We start from the raw sequence: 24,977 nt of genomic DNA, 5'->3' as shown, positions 1-24,977 counted from the left end.
TTAGGTCAAGAAAACATAAAATAGATGAATTTTGAATAGCATAGGCTATACCTAACCAAGAGCCATCCATTCAGTTAGCCTACTTTTGCTTGAGAATATTAATCGTCAACTTTTTATCTGGATGGATATAAATAGTTATTATAATACATAGTAGGCTACATTTTCTAGGGTAAACTTAAACTAAACTACGAACAAACGGACAAAACTAAGTTTAATTGAGAACGGAAATCGCAGAAAAATATGGAGGAAACCATAGCAACACGAAGCATCGGACGAAACATTAGACAAAAAAATAAAATAAAATAAAATAATGCAAGTAGTCTGTTTTTAATTCGTTTTATATAAAATGATAGCTAATGGGTTACAGCCTAACTTGGCGTCGTTCTTTAAAAGCCATTAGCCTATCTAACTATTTTGCACCTTGAAAAAATTATCACGGAAATTCCTTTTAAAAGGTTGACCCTCCGGAAAATCAACAATTGTACAATTCACACACACACTGTATGTCCAGACATAACTGGCACGCGTGACATAGACGGTGTGTTGCATTAACTAGAGCTTGTTGGCCGAGTTCATATCTGTAGTTTTGCCCCACCCACCAGCAAATCCAGCTCTCCAGTGTAACCTCTGATTGGCTGTGGGGATTGCGGGTCCTGAGACTGAGCGCGAGACACTGAGCTGTGCATTCGACAGTAGCCTATGCGCTGAAGATGAGCGCCGTGCGTTTACCTCAGTGAGCCACATTTAAGAACTATATCAAGAACTATTTCGCTTCATCCAGAGGCTGGATATTTCTGACCGGGCGCTTTTATCACGGCGAGACGAGCCCAGCTGCACTTACAAATGCTTGAGTTTTTTTTGTCTTCTTCTTTTTTTTCTCCCACTGATCTTTTCTCAGTGATTTACTCGGATTTAGTTTCATTCTTTCTGGACTAAGGCCAGCTGAAATACGTTAATACAAGAAATGTAAGCTTGTTGAAAGAAATCTTCAGTGGACAAGACCCACCTCTTGCTCGAATGGGAATATCACTGAATTGTGAACTGGACTGATATTGTATTAATATTGGTTTTCCATCGTTGTTCAGTTTCAGAGATTGTAGCCTACTGCTTTTTCCTTCTGAAATTGGAATCACTGTGTTTTCAGTTGGATATGTGCATGGACATAAATGCGGATCAAGGAGGAGACATCCTAACTTAGCATCATCATATGGATTGATTAGACATGAGCGATGTTTTAACTCAATTTCAAGTGCTCATCGCGAATGATACAGAGAGCAAATATTTTGAATTGGATCCTTCCTTCCTTCCTTTCATTCATTCGTTCACAAGTTGAGGACCTTCCAGCGGACATTTAGCCTACTGAATATTTCTTTCACTGGCTCAAAATGGTCGGTTTACATCTCGGTTACCCTGAACTACGCAAATTTTCATGTTGAAGCGATGCTTTTCGTTCACAATGTTTTCCCATTCATTAAATGAAGAATTATTCACTGGTTTTCTTCATATGTTTTTCAAAAATAATGCAAGACATGGGTGGCCTGATAAGATTTCGATAAAGTAAATGGAACTTACCAACTGCGTAATCAGTAAGTCTGATGAATTTCATCGCAGGCATAAACATTTTTGTTCATTTTAAAGGATATCTACCAAACTGTGATTTTGTTCGTTTGACCTGTCGGAGCTTTTTTACGTCGTGCCGAATGTGCATAAGTTTAAATGGTAACAAAATACCATGCAAATGAGCGTGTGAAGACAGACATCAACAGGTATAATGCATTCCAAGGACATGGATTTCGTACAAATGTTTTTGTGCTTTCTCTTGTGCTGGACTGGAGTCAATGCCGTTTTCAATTTGAAATACACCGTGGAAGAAGAGCTGCGTGCAGGCACAAAGATAGCCAACGTGACGGCGGACGCAAAAGTTGCGGGTTTTGCACTGGGAAACCGACAGCCTTATTTACGGGTTATCTCCAATTCCGAGCCGCGATGGGTTAATCTGAGCCCCGCCGGACTGCTCATCACAAAGCAAAAAATTGATCGGGATGCTGTTTGCCGACAGACACCGAAGTGTTTTATTTCGTTGGAGGTGATGTCGAACTTGATGGAGATCTGCGTGATTAAAATTGAGATTATCGACGTAAACGACAACGCGCCCCGCTTCCCCACCAACCACATTGACATAGAAATCTCGGAAAATGCCGCTCCCGGTACCAGATTTCCCCTAGAGGGGGCAAGTGATCCGGACTCGGGGAGCAACGGCATTCAGACGTACACAATTACCCCTAATGATATTTTCGGTCTTGAGATTAAGACGAGGGGAGACGGGTCCAAAATCGCAGAACTTGTGGTGGAAAAGACTTTAGACAGAGAGACGCAGTCTCGTTACACGTTTGAACTCACAGCGGAGGATGGTGGAGACCCCCCAAAGTCTGGGACTGTGCAACTTAACATCAAAGTCATCGACTCCAACGATAACAACCCCGTGTTCGATGAGCCAGTATACACTGTAAACGTGCTGGAAAATTCCCCCATAAACACGTTAGTCATAGACCTGAACGCTACGGACCCAGACGAAGGAACCAATGGCGAGGTGGTCTACTCATTCATAAACTTCGTCTCTAACCTGACCAAACAAATGTTTAAAATCGACCCCAAAACAGGCGTAATCACCGTGAATGGCGTTTTGGACCACGAGGAACTGCACGTTCACGAAATTGATGTACAAGCCAAAGATCTGGGTCCAAATTCAATCCCTGCCCACTGCAAAGTGATTGTTAATGTAATTGACATAAACGACAACGCGCCAGAAATCAAACTGTTGTCAGAAAACAGTGAGATGGTAGAGGTGAGCGAAAACGCTCCTCTCGGATATGTAATAGCTCTGGTGAGAGTCTCAGACTACGATTCGGGAGCGAATGGAAAAGTGCAGTGTAGACTGCAGGGCAATGTGCCTTTTAGACTCAACGAGTTCGAGAGCTTCTCCACCTTACTTGTTGATGGCCGTCTGGATAGGGAGCAGAGAGACATGTACAATTTGACCATTCTAGCCGAGGACAGCGGATATCCCCCGCTAAGAAGCTCGAAATCGTTTGCAGTGAAAGTAACAGATGAAAACGACAACCCCCCGTACTTCACCAAGCCACATTATCAAGCCATGGTCCTCGAAAATAACGTCCCAGGTGCGTTTTTGCTGGCGGTGTCCGCCAGGGACCCAGACCTGGGCATGAACGGCACTGTGTCGTATGAAATCATCAAATCGGAGGTGCGGGGCATGTCTGTGGAATCTTACGTTACTGTGAACTCAAACGGCGAAATATACGGCGTTAGGGCTTTCAATCACGAAGATACGCGGACTTTTGAGTTTAAAGTCTCCGCGAAGGATGGAGGAGATCCACCTTTGACCAGCAACGCCACCGTGCGCATTGTTGTACTGGATGTAAATGACAACACACCTGTGATGACCACCCCGCCCCTTGTGAATGGCACCGCGGAGGTGTCGATTCCAAAAAATGCTGGAGTTGGTTATTTGGTTACACAAATAAAAGCTGATGATTACGATGAGGGGGAAAATGGAAGGTTAACGTATTCAATTTCAGAAGGAGACATGGCATACTTTGAAATTGACCAGATAAACGGCGAGGTGCGAACCACAAAGACGTTTGGGGAGAACGCGAAACCATCCTATCAAATAACCGTGGTGGCGCACGACCACGGCCAAACTTCTCTCTCTGCCTCTGCCTATATTGTCATTTATCTCTCCCCTGATCTCAATGCACAGGAGCAAATCGGACCCGTCAACCTGTCTCTCATTTTCATCATTGCCCTGGGTTCTATTGCAGTCATCCTGTTTGTCACAATGATCTTTGTGGCAGTCAAGTGCAAAAGGGATAACAAGGAAATCCGAACATACAACTGCAGGTACCCAAACAATTTTTGATACATCCTTTTAAGTTACACACAACATAGTTCAGTGTGCGAATTATTTACTGACCTTATAGGGAAAACAGAGTCAAGGAAAGGCCTTACCATAAAAGTCATATTGCGCTAAAATGCACGCTCACCGACAGAAACTGTTCACCTGAGGTGGTAACCATAGCAACAGGACGTTGCTAGAGGTCTTTCGGCTAGGGCAGTATGGAATATCGACAAAACATAAGTAGGCCTACTGTTTGTTTTATCACAGTAACCATTCATCATTGTTTACATACGTAAATAACAACAAAAAAAGTTGTTTATTTAAAACATATTTAATGGTTAGCTGTGATAAGGGCGCCAAAGAACAATTTTGGTTGCCTGAGATAAAGATTAACCTCCAATAATTGGCTTAAAAAATTATTGACAGAAATGTAAATGTAAAATATGTATAGGCCTACAAATATTTTAGTTGTTTTTACTTGTGTGAGTTCCGGCCTTGACTAGGGGGTCAAACCCCACAAACCCTTCCATAATTCGCACTCTGGTCTAGTTGAATATCCTGCATATATATGTACTGGAAATGAATCGGCATACAATGCTTAATGAATGAGACAGAATACAATGATTAAGACATAGCTAAGAGTGCATGTTTGATGTGTATCTTGGCTGTGCACGCGCCGTGTCCTCAACTGTGCATGCGCTTCAGGCCTTGCTCTGCTGCTGCCATTACTGATGTCATATAAGCATAACAGGAGATCATTTTAATAATCATTACACCTGACCTGTTAATCATGATTATTAGCCTATATTTACACCATCATAAATATGCCTTCTTACAAAGCTGAATCGTTTTATTTTTATTCCTCAATTATAAAGCCATAGCCTATATGAGGAGAGCCTCACATAAGCTTAAAATAAATCAATAGAAAATATATATAGTAAATAAAAAGCAATACTAAAACAAATAATGTTTTCATAATTCTGAAAACATCTTTGTTTCCAACCATTTCAACATATCACAAGAATGTGTCATTTTTACTTGATTTTGAATTGAGTTTCAGATTAACTGTCTTTTTCAAAATTCAATTCAAAGTGGTATAAAATGCATATACTTAATTTAAGCAGCAATTCGTTTAGTGTTTTTTTTTTTTTTTACAGTGATATTGTTACTAAGACATATCTCAGAAATAAGTAAACTTGAGACAAATAAAGCTAAATGATAGGGTGCACAATTAATTTGATATATGTACCCTTTACTTGGTGACCGAAGCATTCTAAGTAAGAAAGGAAAACAAGCACAGGCCTTTCCTCATACACCATCAAGACTGAGACTGGCGCCCGCATAAATTATTGGTGTAATTTTATGACCTTTAGGTCCTCTCTCAGATTTGCTCTAATATTAATATTGACTATCCCCCATTATTTACTAACACGTTTAGAGATTTATCATAGTTATCGTAGAGGTCACTATATCAAAATGCAATAGCAAGGGCATAGTAGCCACACTTTCATAATAACAATTATGCTCATAAAAAGTAAATCATGCAAATGTATATAACTATAATAGTCTTTGACATAGTGTGTGGGGAGAATATTATTTCGTTAATCTACTGTAATATGAAGATTTATCAATCTGTACCATTGGCCACTCTGTTGATTTCCCTCTGCTACATTACCACTCAACATTTCCATATAAATTGCTTTTGCAAATTTAACTTGAAACCATTACCATATTTTTACCTCAAATTGTTGTTGATGTTGTTTCTGTCTTGTAATGCAGCAGAATACAGTAAATTATCCATCTTAAAAGAGATGTATGCAAGTGAACATTTTGAAGAAGGTTAGGCACGCAAAGTATCTACCTTGCCGTGATCACAAGATGGTTAGAGATGGCCTGGGTTTAGATTGCTGTCGTTAACATTTATTTTCCTCTCCAGATAGAAACCTGATGGAGGCTTTCAGCTCTCCCAACAGGGGGTTAGTGAGAGTGCTTGATACGGTTTTCTTCTGCTGTGCTCACTGACTCTCCTTTCTGGCTCATCTGAGATTCTTTGGATTGTGTTCACTGCGTCGAGAGCCAAACACATATGACCATAGAGACATGTGTTTATTAACACAGTTAAATAAAATACCCTGAATGCTGTTGCAGTTTACAGAACAAAAACTAATAGTTGTATTAAAACACAGACAGCTACACCACCTAATAATATTTATAATAATAATAATTAACATCATAATACATATGAATAGCCTTCGGAAAGTAACTGCTCTAAATGTCTTCACACATATTTGCAATTTAATTTCATTAACAAAAGATACAAATTCACTATTACATTGACAACATAATTTAAAAAAATTTCGCCCAGTTATTATGGACGGCCTAACTTGTTTTGTGTGTGTGTGTGTGTGTGTGTGCTTTAACTCGCACAGAGGGGAAAAATGCTTTTAAATGCCTCCTAAAAAGATAAGGTCCTGCACCGTTATCATTTTTCCGAGCCAGAAAAAAGTAACAAGCAGGGAGATACAGGCTGAATCCAAATGAAAAGCACTGAAAGGGGAGCTTTGTGTTGGGGAGGCAGAGCCAGCGTACCATTAAGCTAAAGCCGTAAGTTACGATGAATTTGTGCCCTTCAAAGTACATAAAAAGAAATAAGTGCAAGATTGTTGCAGGCTATAATATGTAATGATCCTCATGGGAAAAAGAGAGAGGGGTCAGTGGGGAATAGCTCAGACGAATCTACATTACATCTCTTTATGAGCTCATAAGTTTATGTTTAGATTGTAACTGAAGCATCCTTTGGGGTAAGATCTAAAAGTTTCTCATTTACTGTGATTAGAATCAAAACCATCAAATCAAGTTAGCAGTAGCCACAGAGCATAGCTCAGACAATTCAAATTTGCAACCCACCTGCCAGTGGGCTTGTTTGTAACACACACACACACACACACACACACACACACACACACACACACACACACACACACACACACACACACACACACACACACACACACACACACACACACACACACACACACACACACAAACAGACAAATGTGGGAATAACTTTGAATATTATTGCTTGCACATGCTATGATATTTAGTATCATTTGTTGCTATGTGTGCTTCTGTGGTTTAGCATGTTTGCATTGTGTATGTGTGTTTGTGACAAGTCCAATCGCCGAGCATGGAAATACAAACAAATGAGGGATGTCGGCTCCATTGGCGGCCAGAGTTTGCTCTAAAGTGGCCGATCTCTCTTGCGCCGCCAATGAATGTGGGTCTGGCACCTCAGCCCGAGCCAGGCGAGGACCTGGTGCCGGCTGTGTGTGCAGTGAGGAAGGCAGAGCACTGCTTTATTGAGTCTGTTCAGTTTCTTGTACCTGCGCAGGGTGGCGGAATACTCCTACGGCAACCAGAAGAAGTCCAGCAAGAAGAAGAAGCTGAGCAAGAACGACATCCGGCTGGTGCCGCGGGACGTGGAGGAGACGGACAAGATGAATGTGGTGAGTTGCTCGTCTCTCACCTCTTCGCTCAACTACTTCGACTACCACCAGCAGACTCTGCCGCTGGGCTGCAGGCGCTCCGAGAGCACCTTCCTCAACGTGGAGAACCAGAACTCCAGGAATGCTGCACCCAACCATGGCTACCATCATACCTTCACAGGGCAGGGCCCTCAGCAGCCAGACCTCATCATCAACGGCATGCCGCTGCCTGAGGTGAGATTTGCTCCAGTCTGCTCCATCCTTCAGCCTGCCACGGCTACCAGCTGCAAGGGAGGGTGGGGTCGAGGGAGATCCGTCACAGGGCTGCTAACCCAACCTAGTCAAAAAGGCTAAATTTGCTTACTGATAGCTAGCGGTTTCTTTCACTCGGGTGCTTTGTTCTTGTTTGTTTTTGACTGCAGTAATGGAAAATTGAAATATGGCTTCTTTTAACCAAGCCTGCATACCTATACCTATCCATGCTTGTATTATTTGTCGGTATATTTATAATAAAAAAAAAAGTGAGCCAGCCAAAAATGGACAGTTGCCAAAATGGATTATTTGGCCACCTCTGTTTCTGCTCTCTCTTTTTTGTGCCGAGCAAAAGAGCTGCAGCCTGAACATCTGCCATATGCACTGACCTGGCTAATTGGCAGCAATGCATGCAATTTCAGGTACAACCATTAAGAACAATCATTGCCAAAACAACGATTCGCACATAAGTTCTCGTTCGTCATGGGTGGCATGCAGTGGTTTGTGATGGACATCTAAAATGAAAAGGCAAAAAAAGTTACATCTGTTTGCAGTAGAGTTACACAACGATAAGCAGGCTTTATCGCGATGACAAGGGAAATCAACAGTGGCGTAATCAACCAATCAGGTTGCTTTAGGACCTCAATGGCAATGCAAAGACAAATTAGACACTATATAAACTTTTTATGAGGCATCTTATTTTTTTAATGATGAACATTTTTCAGATTCTGTAAGCAAATTATTTAGAAAAATAAGATATATATTTATTTTATGTATTTAGTACTGTCCTGGGGTCCGTTCTTCATACCTCGCTAACTTAGTTAGCTGGATTTGATTGTTGATGATTTCGTAGGATCTTGGATTGTTTGGTTCTTTGAAGCTCATCCTGGACTTGCAGTCATAGCAACAGGTCCGCTTATTTCATGCAAACAGGATTAGATTGCATCTTGCACCACTGCTACTTTATTATAAGAGCTCCTTACTGAACCAGGGGCAATAATAATTTAAAATAATAATATTTATAATATACAAAAATATAAAACTGTATTTGAAAATAATAGTATTACGTTGTGTATAATTCTAATGTATGCGTTTTGGCAGACACTTTTAGCGACTTACAGTGCATTCAAGGTACACATTTTACATTTTGCTTTCCCTGGGAATCGAACCCATGTCCTTGTTTGCTAGCGCCACGCTCTATTGTTTGAGCTACAGGATAATACTATAGACAAAGCCACTTGTCTATAAAGATTTATTTTTGATGGAATAATTACTTTATAATGTTATTGTCCTACACACATGCTGTACAGTTACTCTGAGCCGTGCATTAATTTGTGTGGTGACGGATATTATGGGAGTGGCTTGATGTGGTGCAGGAGATGCGAAACTTGATCTTGACCCTTAAGAAACTTGAATGAATGCTGTCACGTAACAAATCTACTTCAAATTGAATTAAAAACTAAAACAATTACTAATTACAACATTGAAATAAAACTGTAAAGGGTGTGGAAATACTATAAAATTGTGAATATAAATAATTGGGAATCATGTTGAAAAAAACCAGTGCACATTTCATTTATCTGTTATAACTTTTATGTTGGTTTGGTCATTTGGCCGTTTCTGTATAAAGGTCCAGAAAGTCATGTTTTTTATTTTTTATTTTATTATTTGTCAAGTTTTTTTTTAATTATATGATTTTATTAGGTTGCTGTCTTGCCGCCAGCCAATCGCTGCATGGCTGATCGTGGTTTCGAGTATCGATACATCTGCCCTCTTCAGGGAACACACAAATGTGCAGTAATCTCAAATAACTTAATCCAGATATTTTAATCTAATACGCAAATTCGTTTGAAGAACCAAATTAGCCAGAGATCAGTTATCACGATTAAAATATCAGGGATCTTTCAAATCATCTGAGATGTATATATAAAATAAAAATAAAAAACAAAACAAAAATATGAATAAATAAAACTATGTTGTACACAAATGATTCTTGGTTCTTATGATGGTGTGTAGCTTCCTCAATGATCAACGACTGTTTGCATGTTTGTGACTAGTGTGCAGAAGTCCCTGATTTGTCCCAAGTAATGAATCTGTCCACTGAAAAAAAAAAAAGAACCCTCCAGCTACTGCATGTTTTTCGACTTTCCAGAATCATTTAAGCTGTTGCCAACAGTGGCTGAGGATGACTAAGGGACTCATACACAACTATTACAAAAGGTGCAAACATTAATTGACGCTCAATAAGGCAAAATTATGCATTAAGAAATAAGAGGATGTACACTGTTCAAAAAGGAGGATCGACTTCATTTGTCATTTTGTCTTTTGGGAAATATCTTACACATCGTAGGAAGGGCAGTACTAAATAAAAAAAGAACTTAAAGGGTTAGTTCACCCAAAAATAAAAATTCTGTCATTAATTACTCACCCTCATGCCATCCTCAAACCGTAAAACCTTTGTTCATCTGGCACAGACTGACACAGACGTGAATAAATTGTTGAATAAAGTCGTTATTTTTGTTAGTTTTTTTGCGCACAAAAAAAATTCTCGTCACTTCATAAAATTAAGGTTAAACCACTAGAGTAACACGGACGATTTAACTGTTTTTACTACCTTTCTGGACCTTGAAAGTTTTAATTAAAGGGTTAGTTCACCCAAAAATTAAAATTCTGTCATTAATTACTCACCCTTATGTCGTTCGACACCCGTAAGACCTCCGTTCATATTCGGAACACAAATGAAGATATTTTTGTTGAAAGCTGATGGCTGAGAAAGGCTTCAGATAGGCCTCCATTGGCATTCAGTACATTTTCACTCCCAAGACCGATAAAAGGCACTTAAAAAGTCGTTACAAAGTCCATCTCACCACAGTGACTCTACAATAATCTTACGATGCGACGACAATAGTTTTTGTGCGCAAAAAAAAATCAAAATAACACCTTTATCCAACTTGTTATTGCCTGCCGTGTGTGCCTCCACAACGCATGCGCGAGAATATGACGTAGCGCCGGGGTTCGGGAATCCATGAAATGCGCACTTTAGTCCCATTTTGAGAACTACGCCAAGACCTAAAGCACGATCAATGTAGAATCTAACAGCTTAGACACGCGCGTCTTCCTCTAATTGAAAAACAAATCGCTTCTGGGTCATCTGTCCGAACGCCGGATCTGCGTCATATTCTCGCGCATGTGTCGTGGAGGCACACACGAAAGGCAATAACAAGTTGGATAAAGGTGTTATTTTGATTTTTTTTGGCGCACAAAAACTATTGTCGTCGCATCGTAAGATGATTGTAGAGTCACTGTGGTGAGATGTACTTTGTAACAACGTTTTAAGTGCCTTTTATCGGTCTTGGGAGTGAAAATGTACTGAATGCCAATGGAGGCCTATCTGAAGCCTTTCTCAGCCCTCAGCTTTCAACAAAAATATCTTCATTTGTGTTCCGAATATGAACGGAGGTCTTACGGGTGTCGAACGACATAAGGGTGAGTAATTAATGACAGAATTTTCATTTTTGGGTGAACTAACCCTTTAAATAGCTGTCTATGGAGGGGGTCAGAGAGCTCTTGGATTTCATCAAAAATATCTTAATTTGTGTTCTGAAGATGAACGAAGGTCTTACGAGTTGGCAATGACATGAGGGTGAGTAATTAATGACAGAATTTTCATTTTTGGGTGAACTAATCCTATTTGTACACATGTTGCAAGGGGCATGCAAACTTATGCACTCAACTGTATATTGTAAATTCAATTATAGTGGAGTGGCTGTTTTAATCGTCATTACACAAACAGACTGAGCACACATGAGGAGTTTCCTTGGCAAAGGGAGAGAGGTTAAATTTGTACTGATTCATTGATTGGCTGATTCAGCCCGTCGTTGTTTGTAAAGCCTGTGGAAATCAATGAAACCGTTTTAGCGCTACTGTATTGAAGCCGTCACCAGATGATCAAGTGAAATATTAAGGATATTTAGAAATCCAACTTTTGAATAAATGATTATGCAGACAGAGCCCAATTTACCATCATCCAGTACGTCAGACTACAGGTTAACACAAGACTTAAAGCTGCACGCTGACTGGACAAAAGAATTACGGAGTGTAACAGCAAATGTAATAGCTAGGCATGGTAGCGTAATCCTTTAATAAAACTACCTAAGCAGCAGGATTAAAGAACATCTATTTTTCTCAACTGATGAAAAGACAAAGAATTAAGGAAGGGGGGTGGTGTGGGCTGAATAAGCCTGTATATTGAGTGTGATAGTACAATAAACTCTAATGCAAAGCTTTGTTGTTTCACTGCAGTATTAGAGAGAGAGAGAGAGAGAGAGAGAGAGAGAGAGAGAGAGAGAGAGAGAGAGAGAGAGAGAGAGAGAGAGAGAGAGAGAGAGGGGCGGTGTATGCATCCTAATGTCAGATGTTTTCACATTAGGCCAGCGATTGTCCTGATGTAGGTTTATTTGTCTGCTGCATTCGTCATTCGTGGCACTCCACCTGACATTAACAAACATCTCTTTGACCACATTTTTGCATATTTCTCCTCCAGTCCCAGAAGATGGGCTGACTACAGTCGCCCATATCCCTTACCCCTTCTGTGCGACATTTGCAAAAATACAGTGACTCCCCATTCAACATGCTGTACAGTATATGAATAATCTTATCAGTATAATTATGTACCCATATACAGTATTGTGGGGCACAATCAAACATTGCAGCTGTGAAATGACCGATAATAGCTCTGTCACACATTATGAGCCTGGGCTTGGAAGCGTTTGACTCTACAAGTCAGGGTTTCCCAGAGGTCTGCTGAGGACACACTGTTGGTACACAGTTGTGATTAACCGTGCATCTCTTTGCCCTGAAATATCAAGGCCTGAGGGCTGTTTTCCAGCATTTCATGATTCAAACATGATTTTGAGATTTGGTTTGTTTGTTTAATTTAGAGTTCCAGTTGGAGCTTAAACTCTGAAAATTCAAGAGTGATATGCCAATTTATGAAGAAATATTGCATATAATTAATTCATTAAAATTACACACAGCCGGCTTATTGATAATGAAACTAATCTGATAATATAGATAGCAGATGCACACTGATACTACTGATAGCATGTTTTTGCAGAGCACATATTGTGTAGGGGTGTAACGGTACACAAAACTGATTGTTCGGTACGTACCCTGGTTTTGAAGTCACGGTTCAGTACGGTTTGGTACAGCAGTTTTACAAAATTGCTTTTTATTTATTTTTATTAAACAGTGATGTAAAAATTGTTTTGTCTGTCCTTAAATTAATTCAATTATAACTAAACGTTTATTGAAGATATTGCTGTAAAATATATTAAGGGCCCTTACTTGCACATTCATTTTAAAGGTTGCAGAGCCCAAACTATTAGCCTAAATTCGATCAGTTGCTATTTATTTTTAGGTATAATAATCAACACTCAAATAACATTTTACGCAAACATGTAAACTTCACATAAGGCAGTTTTTGCAAAACTTCTAAATCTAATTATAAAATAGTTTTTTCTCCAATTCGTTGTTGAAATATATTAATTTAGCCAACAGTGTCGGTCATTTTCATGACAGGTTTATTTAAACATACATTAAATAACCAAGACATCCCTAACAGGTTAAACAACCTAGAATATAATGAATATATAGGCTAATATAGTGCATATATTTAGTGCAAGATTTGATTTCTCTAGTGAATTAAATTCTTTGGACACTGAATGACTGCCTGAGGTAACTGTGATGCCACATGACATTGTTTAAAAGCAGTTATATTGAGGTCTTTCCGCAGTTGAAACACTGATTACACCACATGTGATACGTGACAGCAAGTTGTAATGTATCCTCAACATACCTTCAGATGTTCATTCATGTTTATTCTGTAGGAAGAGATGATTGATCGCGTTCACAGATGATTGTGTTGTCGCACTGACGCGCCTATACAGTGATCAGTCACGCCACATTAAAGAGTGTCATTTATCGTTTTAATTTCATGATAAAATGGACTGAATACTAAATATGTTAGTGTGGGAACTAGGATTATAGTGTGTTCCGCACTTAAAACAAGCCTACGGTTAACTGTTAAAGATTGCATTCGGGTACACGCGTGCACCGAACCGAAAGCCCTGAGACGGTTCATGTAGCGTTACACCCTTAATAGTGTGCTTTTTTGTGGACATGCAGAGCACAACACTACAGCAGTGGCAAATATACTTGTGGTATGAGAACGAGACACATAATTGGGCTGAAAACTATTGTCCAAGATATATATTTAATCATTTAGCAGATGTGATTATCCAACATGACTTGCAAATGAGGAATACAATGACTCCTAAGGAGGCAGTAACATGAGGGTAGAACAGGGTCGAAGATAAAAGCTATATATATAGCGATAACAGCAATTTGTATCTCAAGGCTCCGGGAAAGCTCTGTGTTTATGATACCGACTCTCTGGAGATGGTTCTGTGGTCCCAGTCTCTGAGGAGTCACAGTGTTTTTAGAAAGCCATGTGGTTAACCTGTCTGTGGTTGTCTCCAAAATAAGGTTCAGGCCGCAGTAAAGATGTGGCTCTCTAGCCGATCCGGTAGCGCATCTTGCAGCATAAGCACACATGACAGTCTGCTCAAACTAAAAGAGGTTTCTCTCCACCATGTCACTGGTGATAAGCTAAAAATCTACCAACTATTGATCTGCTTTGCGTTAGTGCTTGGAGAAAGCATCCTGCTACTTTATGTACTGTAGTCCCCTAAAAAAGATGAATGTTTTAAGGAGAGTGTGAAAAAGAAAACTCAATATTCGTTTCATTTTACTAGTACCACATTGTATTTTCTGTCGGAGAATCCCCGTCTCTGGTTTTGGAACAATAATTTAAGTACTGTTGGTCCAGATGCTTGCATTCTGTTACAGAAGAAATTAGCTCATAAATCCCACTGCTAACATATGGTACTCTGATACATTTTAATATTTGAGATCAATCTGTCAATAAGGATCTGTACATTTGACTAGATTAATCACATATACACTCATGCGTCCACATTTGACCCAAACAACCCATGTTTGGGTCAAATGTGGGCAAACCCAACCATCGGTTAAAACTTTTGAAATACAATTTTAAATCCAATAGTTGGGTTTGTCATATTTTACCCAAACATGGGTTGCATTTTTTAGAGTGTAGTACTATAGTGATACAGACATATAATTATGAGAGTTGTATTTTCATTGTAAATGAAACAAAGCTATGCATTCATCGCTGATGTTGATGTTATGTTAGCCCTATTCTCCAGAGTGCCAAACTAATCAGTAGCATATCTAGCATACAGCTTCACAATAAGGCTTCTCAACACAAGTCTCATTCTTATGTCATTTTGAGTATACAAAGCAATGGCATGCCATGTAAACATAATACACATTCGTTTCATCTGCTGCCAGTCATTTCAGCCACTTAGGAATATGTCTCATGCATAGTGCATCTTCTGAAAGAGTGGCTGTTGAATACATTAGCCCCTATTAATGTAGTTAAACCTTTGTTGGAAAACTTTTTGTTTGCCAAACCCTCAGAACTATACCATAGCTACATTCTGTTGTTTGCATTTTACTAATTGCAATTACCATTTTTTTTCTTGTTTATCTGTTTACAATAGCCTCGCAGTCCCAAAACGTCACAAGATTGTGAATTTCTTCTCCATCATTTGGTTGTTTTGTAACATAAAATGGCTTTTTAAAAATCATTTGTTTCACCTTTCAGGTCAGGGTTTTGAAAATGTTTTGACTTAACTGAACCTCTGGGGTTTTGTGTTTCTCTGACTTTCGTCAGACTAAGCCAATTAATCGTTCTAAATCCCATACACGATAAGGTAAAGGCCACAGCATGGTTCCTCCCTGAAGGGCTTTCAGAAAAGCTTCACTGAACTGGGCTGCTCTGATGAAGAATTCGGATTTTGTCACTTTCAATTAGGTGGGGAATTAGTAAACAGAAAGAAAGAAAAGAAAGAAATGTTGAAAAACAACACAGACTGCCAACTACACAGACTGCCTAAACTTGAAATATTTTTATCAATTTGAGCTCTCCTGTTCTTTCTTTTATGTTATGTGCCAAAGAGAAAAATAGACAGTATACGAGAGACAGAGCAGGAAGAAAGGATAACGAAGTGAGAGATACGCCTTATCTCAAGCACCTTGCGATGCGTTCTGATTGGATTCTGGCAGATGAAGATGGGAGTTTTCAAAGGTTATATTTGTAAGCCACAGACTCCGCTGGCATTCTTCCTTCAAGAGTCGCCTACTAACAGGAACATTTCTGGATCTAATAAAAGGGCCACAGTTCCATTATAGTACGAATGTTCAACCATTCGCCGAACTCTGACGTTCAAGTGAGACATTATTAGAGAAAACTCATTCTCTTTAAACCGTCTTACTGTAGCCTGCAGATGAGGCATTCATAGCCTCATCTGGAATGAGAAAAAACCCTAATGCTATCTTTGTGACTCCAGTCATGAGCTGACATAAGCACTCTCATTTTGATGTCCGCTCTCAAACATTTAGGACAAAAATCTGACAATGTAATATCCTTAAAAATGAGAAGAAAGAAAGAAAGAAAGAAAGAAAGAAAGAAAGAAAGAAAGAAAGAAAGAAAGAAAGAAAGAAAAAGAAATGGAGAGAGTGAGAGAATGGAGAGCAAAAATAACACTCTAATATGAAAGCATTTGCAAAGTGACATGCTAAAAACAGACAAATTGCTCAACTCCTCTATGAAATATTTTACTGTAGCTGAAAATATAGTTATTTTTTTGAAAGTTTAGATCAGTTATCATCAAACAACCTGTAGATCAGAGCATTCGTGCGTTAAAATTTTACACTCAAAATAAATATACCTTGCTGAGAATTGCTTATGAAAACTTTAGTAGAACTAAAATTGACTGTTACATAAGCTACCGAGCTTTACTTTTTGATTGATTATTTGGAATGGTTATGAAAGTATCTTTTATAGTTTTTCCTCAATGTTTCTTAAACAGTTCTAATCAGTCTTTGATAAAGTAGCAGCCATTCAATTTTGAAATTCTCTTTAGGTTTCACTTTGAAAAAACTTTATACAAACAAAATCCCCCACTTTTTTTTTCACACTTTTGCGAAGTAACACTTAATGTGTGATATCGCTTAGATCAGGGCGACAAGATGGAACCTGTGAAAAAGGACTTCTGATGGAAAAGTAGCTGGCCAGATACAGATACAGTTGAGACCCACAAGAGAGGAAAATAACTATATAAATGATTTTCTCTCTCTCTTAGCCTCATCTCTCATTAACACAGATTTAGCTGCCAGCGCTGAAAATGCCTGTGGTTAAATTAATAGGATGGGAAAGGTCGGCCTACATTCTCTTACACAAGGCATTGCCACAGGGAATGACGAACACACAACTTTCTACATGGCTTATCAGAATACTAGTGGATTCATTAAATTATATAGAGAGGGTAATGGACAAGGCACACAATTGTTTGCTTATTTTAACTATTCACAGTTACATGTGTAGTGCACTGACATGAATAAACAGAACACAGAAAATCCTAGCGGGTGCAATTCAAACTGGTGGGTTGTATGTGCAAACTATCAGATTTGTGAGAGCAGATGTCCTTCCAAATATTTTTATGCCTACTTGCCAATTAAACTACCAGGGGATCTGCACATGGATAGACCTTTTATGGAAATTGAATATCTATTTATCCATTCTGTTTTTTTTCCCAATCAGTAATTTGCATTACAGTATAAACCATGTTGTCTGAATCATTTGAAAGTGGGCTGTTAGAAATATGCCCAAGTGCAGAGGTGGAAAGTGCTTTTATAGAACATGGTCTTTTGTTAAGCAACATGTAGCTTATTCATTTGCTGTTCACAATCAATCGATGGCCTGTTACTCTGGATATTAACAGGATGTTCCCTGAGCGTTTTGAGGTATAGGAAGTTCCTGTGGCATTTGAACAACAAAGGAAAAGTAAAGCCATAATAAATATTGTTTTGCAAATCTCATACAAACACCCTTTTGAAGTGGCCAAACTGAATTTGTTTTTGTGGTGCTAGGGATTGCGTTCATAAATTGGATAAATGAAAGACGGAAAGAAAGAAAGTTCACCATAACAGTTTGTAGAACCTTTATCTCCAGTGTTGTACGTTATGAAAGCCTTGTGCAGTTTGTTAGGATGTGTGGTGCCTTTTGGTTGGTTTGTGTGCATTTATTTTCACAGATTTATATCTGAACATGTAATTGTTTATGTATTGATCTGTGCTTGCCTCACTTTTCTGCGTCTAATACAAACTTCTGATGTATCGAGTCAATTACATATCAAGAACTCACCCTTATTACTCGCCTTTATATTTATGAAAAGAAAAAAAGTCTTTCTTGAGAAAATGTGTACAAAATATTGCACAATATATCTGCTGATATTAATTTCTGCATTCACTGGGTTTACAAGAGTAAGAATAACCAGCCCCTTTGTGGATCTATTGGCAACTGGGTTATTTGTCTAGTAGGCAGGGTGTGCTGGGTTTGTGTTGAGGTGGTTTAATGAACAGCGAGATTGTTGGCAGGCAGACCGCTGTATAGCTGTAGCACTGAGAAAACAGCAGGCCAACATAATTGTGCATTGTTCAGCCATAGAACAGGAGGCAAAGCATGTAATGAGCTGTAGCACCCGCTCAAGTCTTTCCTAATGGGCTATGACCAGGTTGATCCTTCCAGGGGCCTTAGCCACTCCAATCATTGCTATCGCCCATTCCCCTTGACTTTCTTTCAAAGACCCCAATATCCCCCTCTTCCTCCCTACCGCTTCTGGCTGTTCTTTGTTTTGTCTTAAAGAAATATTTCACCCAAAAAGCAAAATTCTGTCATCATTTACTCACCCTCATGTCGTTCCAAACCCGTACGACTTCTTTTCTTCGAAGAAAGGAAAGCGATGAGGGTGAGTAAATGAAAGCCTTGACACGGGCCACCAAGAATCTTGGAAACAACATTCAAGTTTAGTGAGAAATAGGTTGATGTTTTTCGCAAGATGCTGTGAGAATTTTTTTCTGGCTTTTTTTTTCGAGGGGTTGGAAAGGTTTGATCCTGTTTTGCATTTTGATTGCTCATACCTCCTGCATAAATGGGATTCCAGTAGGCCTACTTCACTGACACGATTTGTTGTTTCATGGGTTTTTTCTTTATTTTACCTGAAAGCCTGAGGCATGCAGAGACAAAAGCGCTTGAAAACCCAACAGACCAAAATAAACATCAGCCAGTGAAAAGCTCCTGAAATTGAATGTCTATGATGCAACAGAAAATGCAAAAATGATTTTAAGCTGCCCTTTTTTTCAGAGACCACTCCGCAAGACACAATGGAGGTTTGCTTTGACTCTCTCGTCACGTCCAGTATTTGATGTCCTGCAGCCAGGGAGCCAAAGTTAATGAATGAGATCGGTGTGTTCTGATTTGCTGCTCTGTTTCTGGGCGCTGCGCTGTCAGCATGGGCTGCAGCCTCTCTAACCACATTCTGACAAGACAGCTGCTCTGAAAGAGAGAACGATGAAGAATGTGAGTGAACGAGAGGCTAGAAGAATCGCACAGGGTTGACGAGTCTTGTATCTCCGCTGTAATGATGAGGGTTTAATTTGTCCTTGGGGGTGCAGGTCACTCTAAAGACGTGTGTTTGGCGGCCCGAACTTTTGAGACGTCGTTAGCCTAAAGCGAACCGACAGAGCCTGTTATAGCGACAAAGACCCACAAAGACGGCCTCGAACGTGCGAGTTGATCTGTCATAAATATCGCCGGAGGGGGTGGTGTGTGATGCGGAGGGGTGTTATTCTCTGTTGGTCTCTTGTTTATTATGTCTTGGGTGTTTCATATAACAAATGGAGAGAGACAGTTTTCTCTCAGGGGTTCTTAGCTTCTCCCTACAGAGCGTGATTAATTGTTATTGTGGTCTATTTTTATGTCGTGTCCTGAAATACGAAGGTGCAGGAGAGGTAGCTTGACAATGTAGCTCTAGGCTTTCGCTGACAGTGTTTGCTTTATGGTATTTTCATATTTTATGGCCTCTGCTGATTTAGTTACTTCAAAACATTGCTCGCCATTAGATAGAACACAGGTACTAGCGAGCCCTTCCTGCCATCGATAGCCCTGCGGTCCTGGGCATGTTTTATAGACGTGCTAATGCACCGCAGACAAGCATGGCTGACAGATTAGGGGACGTCGGAGAGACTCTCAGGACTCTCTTTCATCTGTTCGTGTCTTAATAATGATTACTCCACAGGCTTAAGACCAGATTTGTTGTGCCGGAGACAACTCACCCTGGTTCAGAGGAACCCCCAAGGTTTAGCCGCTAGAAGGACCAGGTTGCCAGGATGGAGAAATTGAGTGGGCAGACAGATAGTAGAGAGATGTTACCTGGGTGCTGCTTACTGGGCTGGATAGGGAAAGTGACCGGGAGTGTTTCTAATTATAATGCCCCAGTCACCGTGTCACCGTAGTGGGCTGTAGCTTGCATGAGCAACCACAGAAAGCTGACTTTTGGTTTAATTTGGAAGACTAGCAATAATCCAGACTAAATCTCTTAAAGCTGCAGCTTTCCCACTGTCGGATTAAGGGGCAGTCTTAAAAGGATAAGAGCTGCTTATCAGTGCTTCCCTCAACACTTCCCAGTGACTTCCAAAAAAAGTGTATATATGACACTGGTTATAACGTGGCCATATATTAGCGATTATGTATCACTTCGAATACACGTATAAGCAAGCAGAAAGTAGTGAGGTCATGTAATATTGGAGTAAAACATGCAGTAGCAAGCTTTTAATTCCTAAGGCAGGGAAACAGTATGTTATGAAGCTTAAAGCTGTTTTTAGTTAAAACGTTTTCTAAATGTTCTATAAATATAAATCTGTCTTCCATTGGTCACATATAATCGTATTATATGCTACACTAGCATAGTTTCAAATGTTACATCAAACAACTAAGTTAAGGAGTCACTTAAAAACCTCTAAATCTAAAAAAAGAAAAAGTTAACTGCTTTTGTCTATACAAAGAAACCACACTGACTTCCACTGTATAGACCAAAAACAGTGCCAAAAGAAAGAAAGGAACATGAGGTGGAGTAAATGATGACAACGTTTCCATTTTTTTGATGAACTAACTCTTAATAAAGGTCATATTCATAAGAATGGATAAATTAATTAAGAAATATGTATGTCTGTTAATTTTGCTATAGACATTCATTGTTTTTTTTATTGTTTTTTATTTTATTAAATTAAACCTTTATATCCATTTCTAAATAGAAAGGCAACAAAATAACCGTGAAAGCTGCATTTTAAAATACATGGGTTGTGTGAAATGATCCTTTTCATAATCCGAGACACAGCTGTTTAGCTATGCCCATATTTATTTATTTACCTACAGGAAGTGGATTGACAGGATTGCATACGTACACCCTTTCAGTTTTCACTTTGAATACAATTCTTTTTCGGAACGATGACGAGACAGCTGGAAGTTTTATTTACTCGCTTGATACAACACCGCAAAAACAAGCATTTGTAAAGTGGATAACTCTTAGATCTGGAAGGAAGTTGGTGAACAAAGGCTGCGGTTGTCATTACTTGAATTATTTATTTACGTTTGTTTTTCTTCTTTTTTGCAGCAGTGAGGCACAGAGCAAAATGTGAACGCATCCAAATTGAGCCTGTTTGTTTAAAGCTCCATTAATGAAGTGTTACTTTTTTTCTGTTTTGTTTTTGGCTGTCTCACTGACAGGGCTGCTAGGGGAACAAGCACTAATCCAGCACGCCATGATATGTGTTGTTTGAAATTGCATGAAAGCGAGAGGCTGCCATGTGTCTCACGGGGGTGAAGAGCGAGAGAAATAGGACTCCGGAGGGGCAGAGGCACAGGGAGCACAACCTTTTTTGGTCTAGAAAAGCGAGTATCCAATGGGGAGACGATCACTAAGGGAGCAATGCAAAAATAGAGGTGCGCGTGTGTAGATTCTTGTTTACAAGGTGACACCTTTTTAACCTCCTATTAACTGCATGCTCCTGAGAGCATCTGTTCTCCACCGGGAGAGGGGCGTCACTTGATTCTTTCTCTCTGAATTTACCTTAAAGTTACTTTCTGGGTGTTAATTAGCACAGAATCCAACGCCACCAATCTGTACAGGTTTTAATTAGTGAATCTAACAATATACGAGAAATCCATATTATCAGAGATCACTACAGGAACAAAAGGAGAGATAAATGCTCTCTCTCTCTTCAGAACCCATACCCCCGTATTGTTTAGACTGACCTCGGCTCTAGTCTAACTAATGATCTCTATTAAAGCAGGCCTGTTAACCAGGACAGTAATTATGTCGCATTTATCCGAGGGGCTGTTTGCCAGTCTTGGCAGGTTTGTCAAACTAAACACTTAGTATGAGCATCTATAAAGGTAGATGGTTGATTGTGATAATTATAATGAGAAAAATAGAGAGAATAACAAGTAGTCTAGTCATTAAATATAAAAAGCAGCTTCACTTACAATATTAGCAGTTTGTTGGCACATCTAGACAAAACTGTGATGGATATGTAGAGTGTTTTTAGATAACACAAGGATTTCGAAGACAAAAACAGTCAAAGAACGAAACAGCATACTTTGTGCAAATAATTACCTGAGAGCAAGCTACCAAAATCCCCATCAAATTCCTACAGTAGATGTTACAACCCCATTTTAAAGACTCATTTTCAAAAAATGTCTTAAATTGCTTATTAACCTACAGCCCAGGACCCCAGGTGTCAGATCTTCTCAGTTTCTGATAATCAGGGGAAGTGCTATTTTTCAAAGCTCGAACTGAACAAAATTGGAGCTGTTGGAGAACTCTTAGGTTGGCATTATTCTCGTGTAATGAGTGTAAGAGAGCCCAATTATTCCACTTGCCATCAAAACAGTGGAAGATTAACTCTTCTCCACTTTGACACTCTCCAGCAGTACTATCTTTTTATAGCTGTTCACACTCTTGATCTGTCTATGCTGCACTGATGTTCTTCCATTTTTACTTCATATAGCAACCGCTGCATGTGCGCATGTGTGTGCCATTGCTATGCTTTTTTAGTGCACGATAGCTTCATCAACAAACCTGCCACCTGAACAAAAACACAAAGAGAATCCTGTGGCTCCTCGAGCAAAATGGCTACTACTTTCTCTGTAGAGTGGCATTAAAATGCTAAATTAGAGATACAGCTACGCTGCGCATACGGAGGGGGAACCATTTTTGCCCAAGCTTAGCTTGAATCCCAGTTAAGTATTGGGTTTTGAAGCTTAAATTGTCCAACTGCAGAGGGATTTCACCATTTTGCTTTTGAAAAACATCATGTAGATTAAATGGAAAGGCCACAGTTGGAGCCCTCTGAATAAATAAAACGAGTCCAGCTCTATTGGATATCACATTTTTTATCAGCCTGCAAGGAATGAAATTGGCTGCTAATCAGGAGGAGCTGAATAACAAGAGATGAATGAAATGGTTCACCACTGCTCTGACACAAAGACAAACTAGCACAATCTGAATCTGTACAGACACACAGTGAGCCTTAAGATATGTCGGGCTCCGAAAACCGCTGCGCACAAGCAAAAATACACAAGCACACCCACGTGTGCATGCACACGAATGCACCCTGATGTCTTTGATAAGAGACAATTACCTTGCATTGGTTACGGTGCAAGCCAAATGATTTCAGCTCTTTATTTCGAGGAAGTCTTGGTGACAATAGTGTGACACACGGTGTGCTATTACACTCATTATACTGGCACAATGCCAAGTACCAATCTGATATTTAACAGCGTGAATGCAGATGTTTTAAGCACATAGGGGGTGATGTGCCATCCGTATGCTGTTGTTTTTTTGTTCACAACCCCCTTACCATGCTCTCCTCCCCCAAACCTGTTTGGCCCTAAACATGGTTTAATACAAATTAAATTAAAGAAAGTCAGCACAGATAATCCTGGTGTGTTTCAGCTGCTGCGGCGGCGTGGGGTCAAGCCCGCAGCATCTGGCCCTCCTCGCCACAGCAAGCCCACAAGCTGCTCCACTCTCTCTGGGAGCTGGAGCAGAGCAGCACCCCTACTGGCCCACTTAGGAGAGTGTGTGCGTACACATGTGGTTGGGCCCAGGATGTGGGAATGTAAAACAAGGGTGTGAGCCTGTCAGCAGCATGTAAAGTGTGTTGCTGCGTATGTGGGTTTATTTGTTTGTACAGTGTTAAAGAAGTGTAGGGAATGGTGTTAAATAAGTGCGGTGGTGCAGTTTTGAAGCAAATTGCTAATTGAAAATCCAAAGAAATGCATGCTTGAATTAGCCCCATATATAGCTAACGGCAAATAGCGTGAGGAGACGTTGTTGTGGAGTGGTGATGGCAGACTGTCTCACATCTGCTCATTGGTCTACAGATGAGCCACTGATGTGTGACAAGGTAAAGCATCGCTCTTGATCCCAATGCTGACAGCTGCAAAAAAAAAGGCCATTTCAAATATTAGGAGCAGATGTGTCCGGCGTGCCTAAATCTGAGTGCTAACTACTCTTATAGTATTGCATCATGAATTGTACTGATTGGGTCAAGCTTGTTATGATTACAGTGGAGTTTTTTTTATCCGCCCATCTGTTCATTAGGGCTTTGCGGGAGCGCCCAGCCACTACTACGTCTGTAATCCAGCAACGCTTAGTAAGGTGGTAAAAGTGCAAAAGGGCATGAACTGCAACAGGAAGAGCTTGAAGTCGGGGGTTGGATTTTGCATCTTTGCAGTATTTTATTAAAGCGTTTCTGCTATTTTAACAAAAAAAAATTACTAGAAAAACAGAAAAAATATTGTTACAAAAATGTAGTCACTTAATAAGGTTGAGTATTAATAAAGAATACACATTTATTAGAAATGTATTATTTAGTTGATGATTTTATCCAAAAATGAATTAAAATAAGATTAAAATAAAGGAGCCAACAGTATTAGCAGGGCAGGTGAATTTATAGTCTTTAAATTGTTTTGTTTAAACACAAGGGTTGTAATTTGTTATTTGTGGATTGGTAAATATTAACTTTGACCAAATTAATTTGGCTTTGTCGCATTGTCAGTAGGCCTAAAAACTATATATGAATCAATTAAATGATAAAAATGCATTTTAGAAAGAAAGAAAGAAAGAAAGAAAGAAAGAAAGAAAGAAAGAAATGTGAAAGAAAGAAATGTGAAAGAAATGTGAAAGAAATAAAAGTGATACTGCATTGCAAGAGCAATATTTAAGGGAAAGTTTGCCCAAAAGTTTTGTCAATATTGACTCACTTTTATGTCGTTC

General features: G+C 39.5%; 1 protein-coding gene across 2 annotated transcripts in view; it reads left to right on the top strand.

The window, feature by feature from the left end:
* The first annotated feature begins 682 nt into the window (after positions 1-682).
* pcdh19 (protocadherin 19) overlaps positions 683-24,977 on the top strand; it is a 60,221-nt gene continuing 35,926 nt past the window's right edge. Inside the window, exons 1-2 of one of the 2 annotated variants that reach the window (XM_079838839.1) lie at positions 683-3,918; positions 7,308-7,635. In XM_079838839.1, coding sequence (XP_079694965.1) covers positions 1,772-3,918; positions 7,308-7,635 — 2,475 coding nt within the window. In that variant the 5' untranslated portion in view covers positions 683-1,771. Of the gene's footprint in view, positions 3,919-7,289; positions 7,636-24,977 lie in introns of both variants that reach the window. The other variant, XM_079838838.1, reaches the window with a different exon arrangement.

This window comes from Gobio gobio (assembly GCF_949357685.1).
Source record: "Gobio gobio genome assembly, chromosome: 16".
Taxonomy (NCBI): Eukaryota; Metazoa; Chordata; class Actinopteri; order Cypriniformes; family Gobionidae; genus Gobio; species Gobio gobio.
Note: the sequence above shows the minus strand (reverse complement) of the source record. Positions and strands in the feature narration are given on the sequence as shown.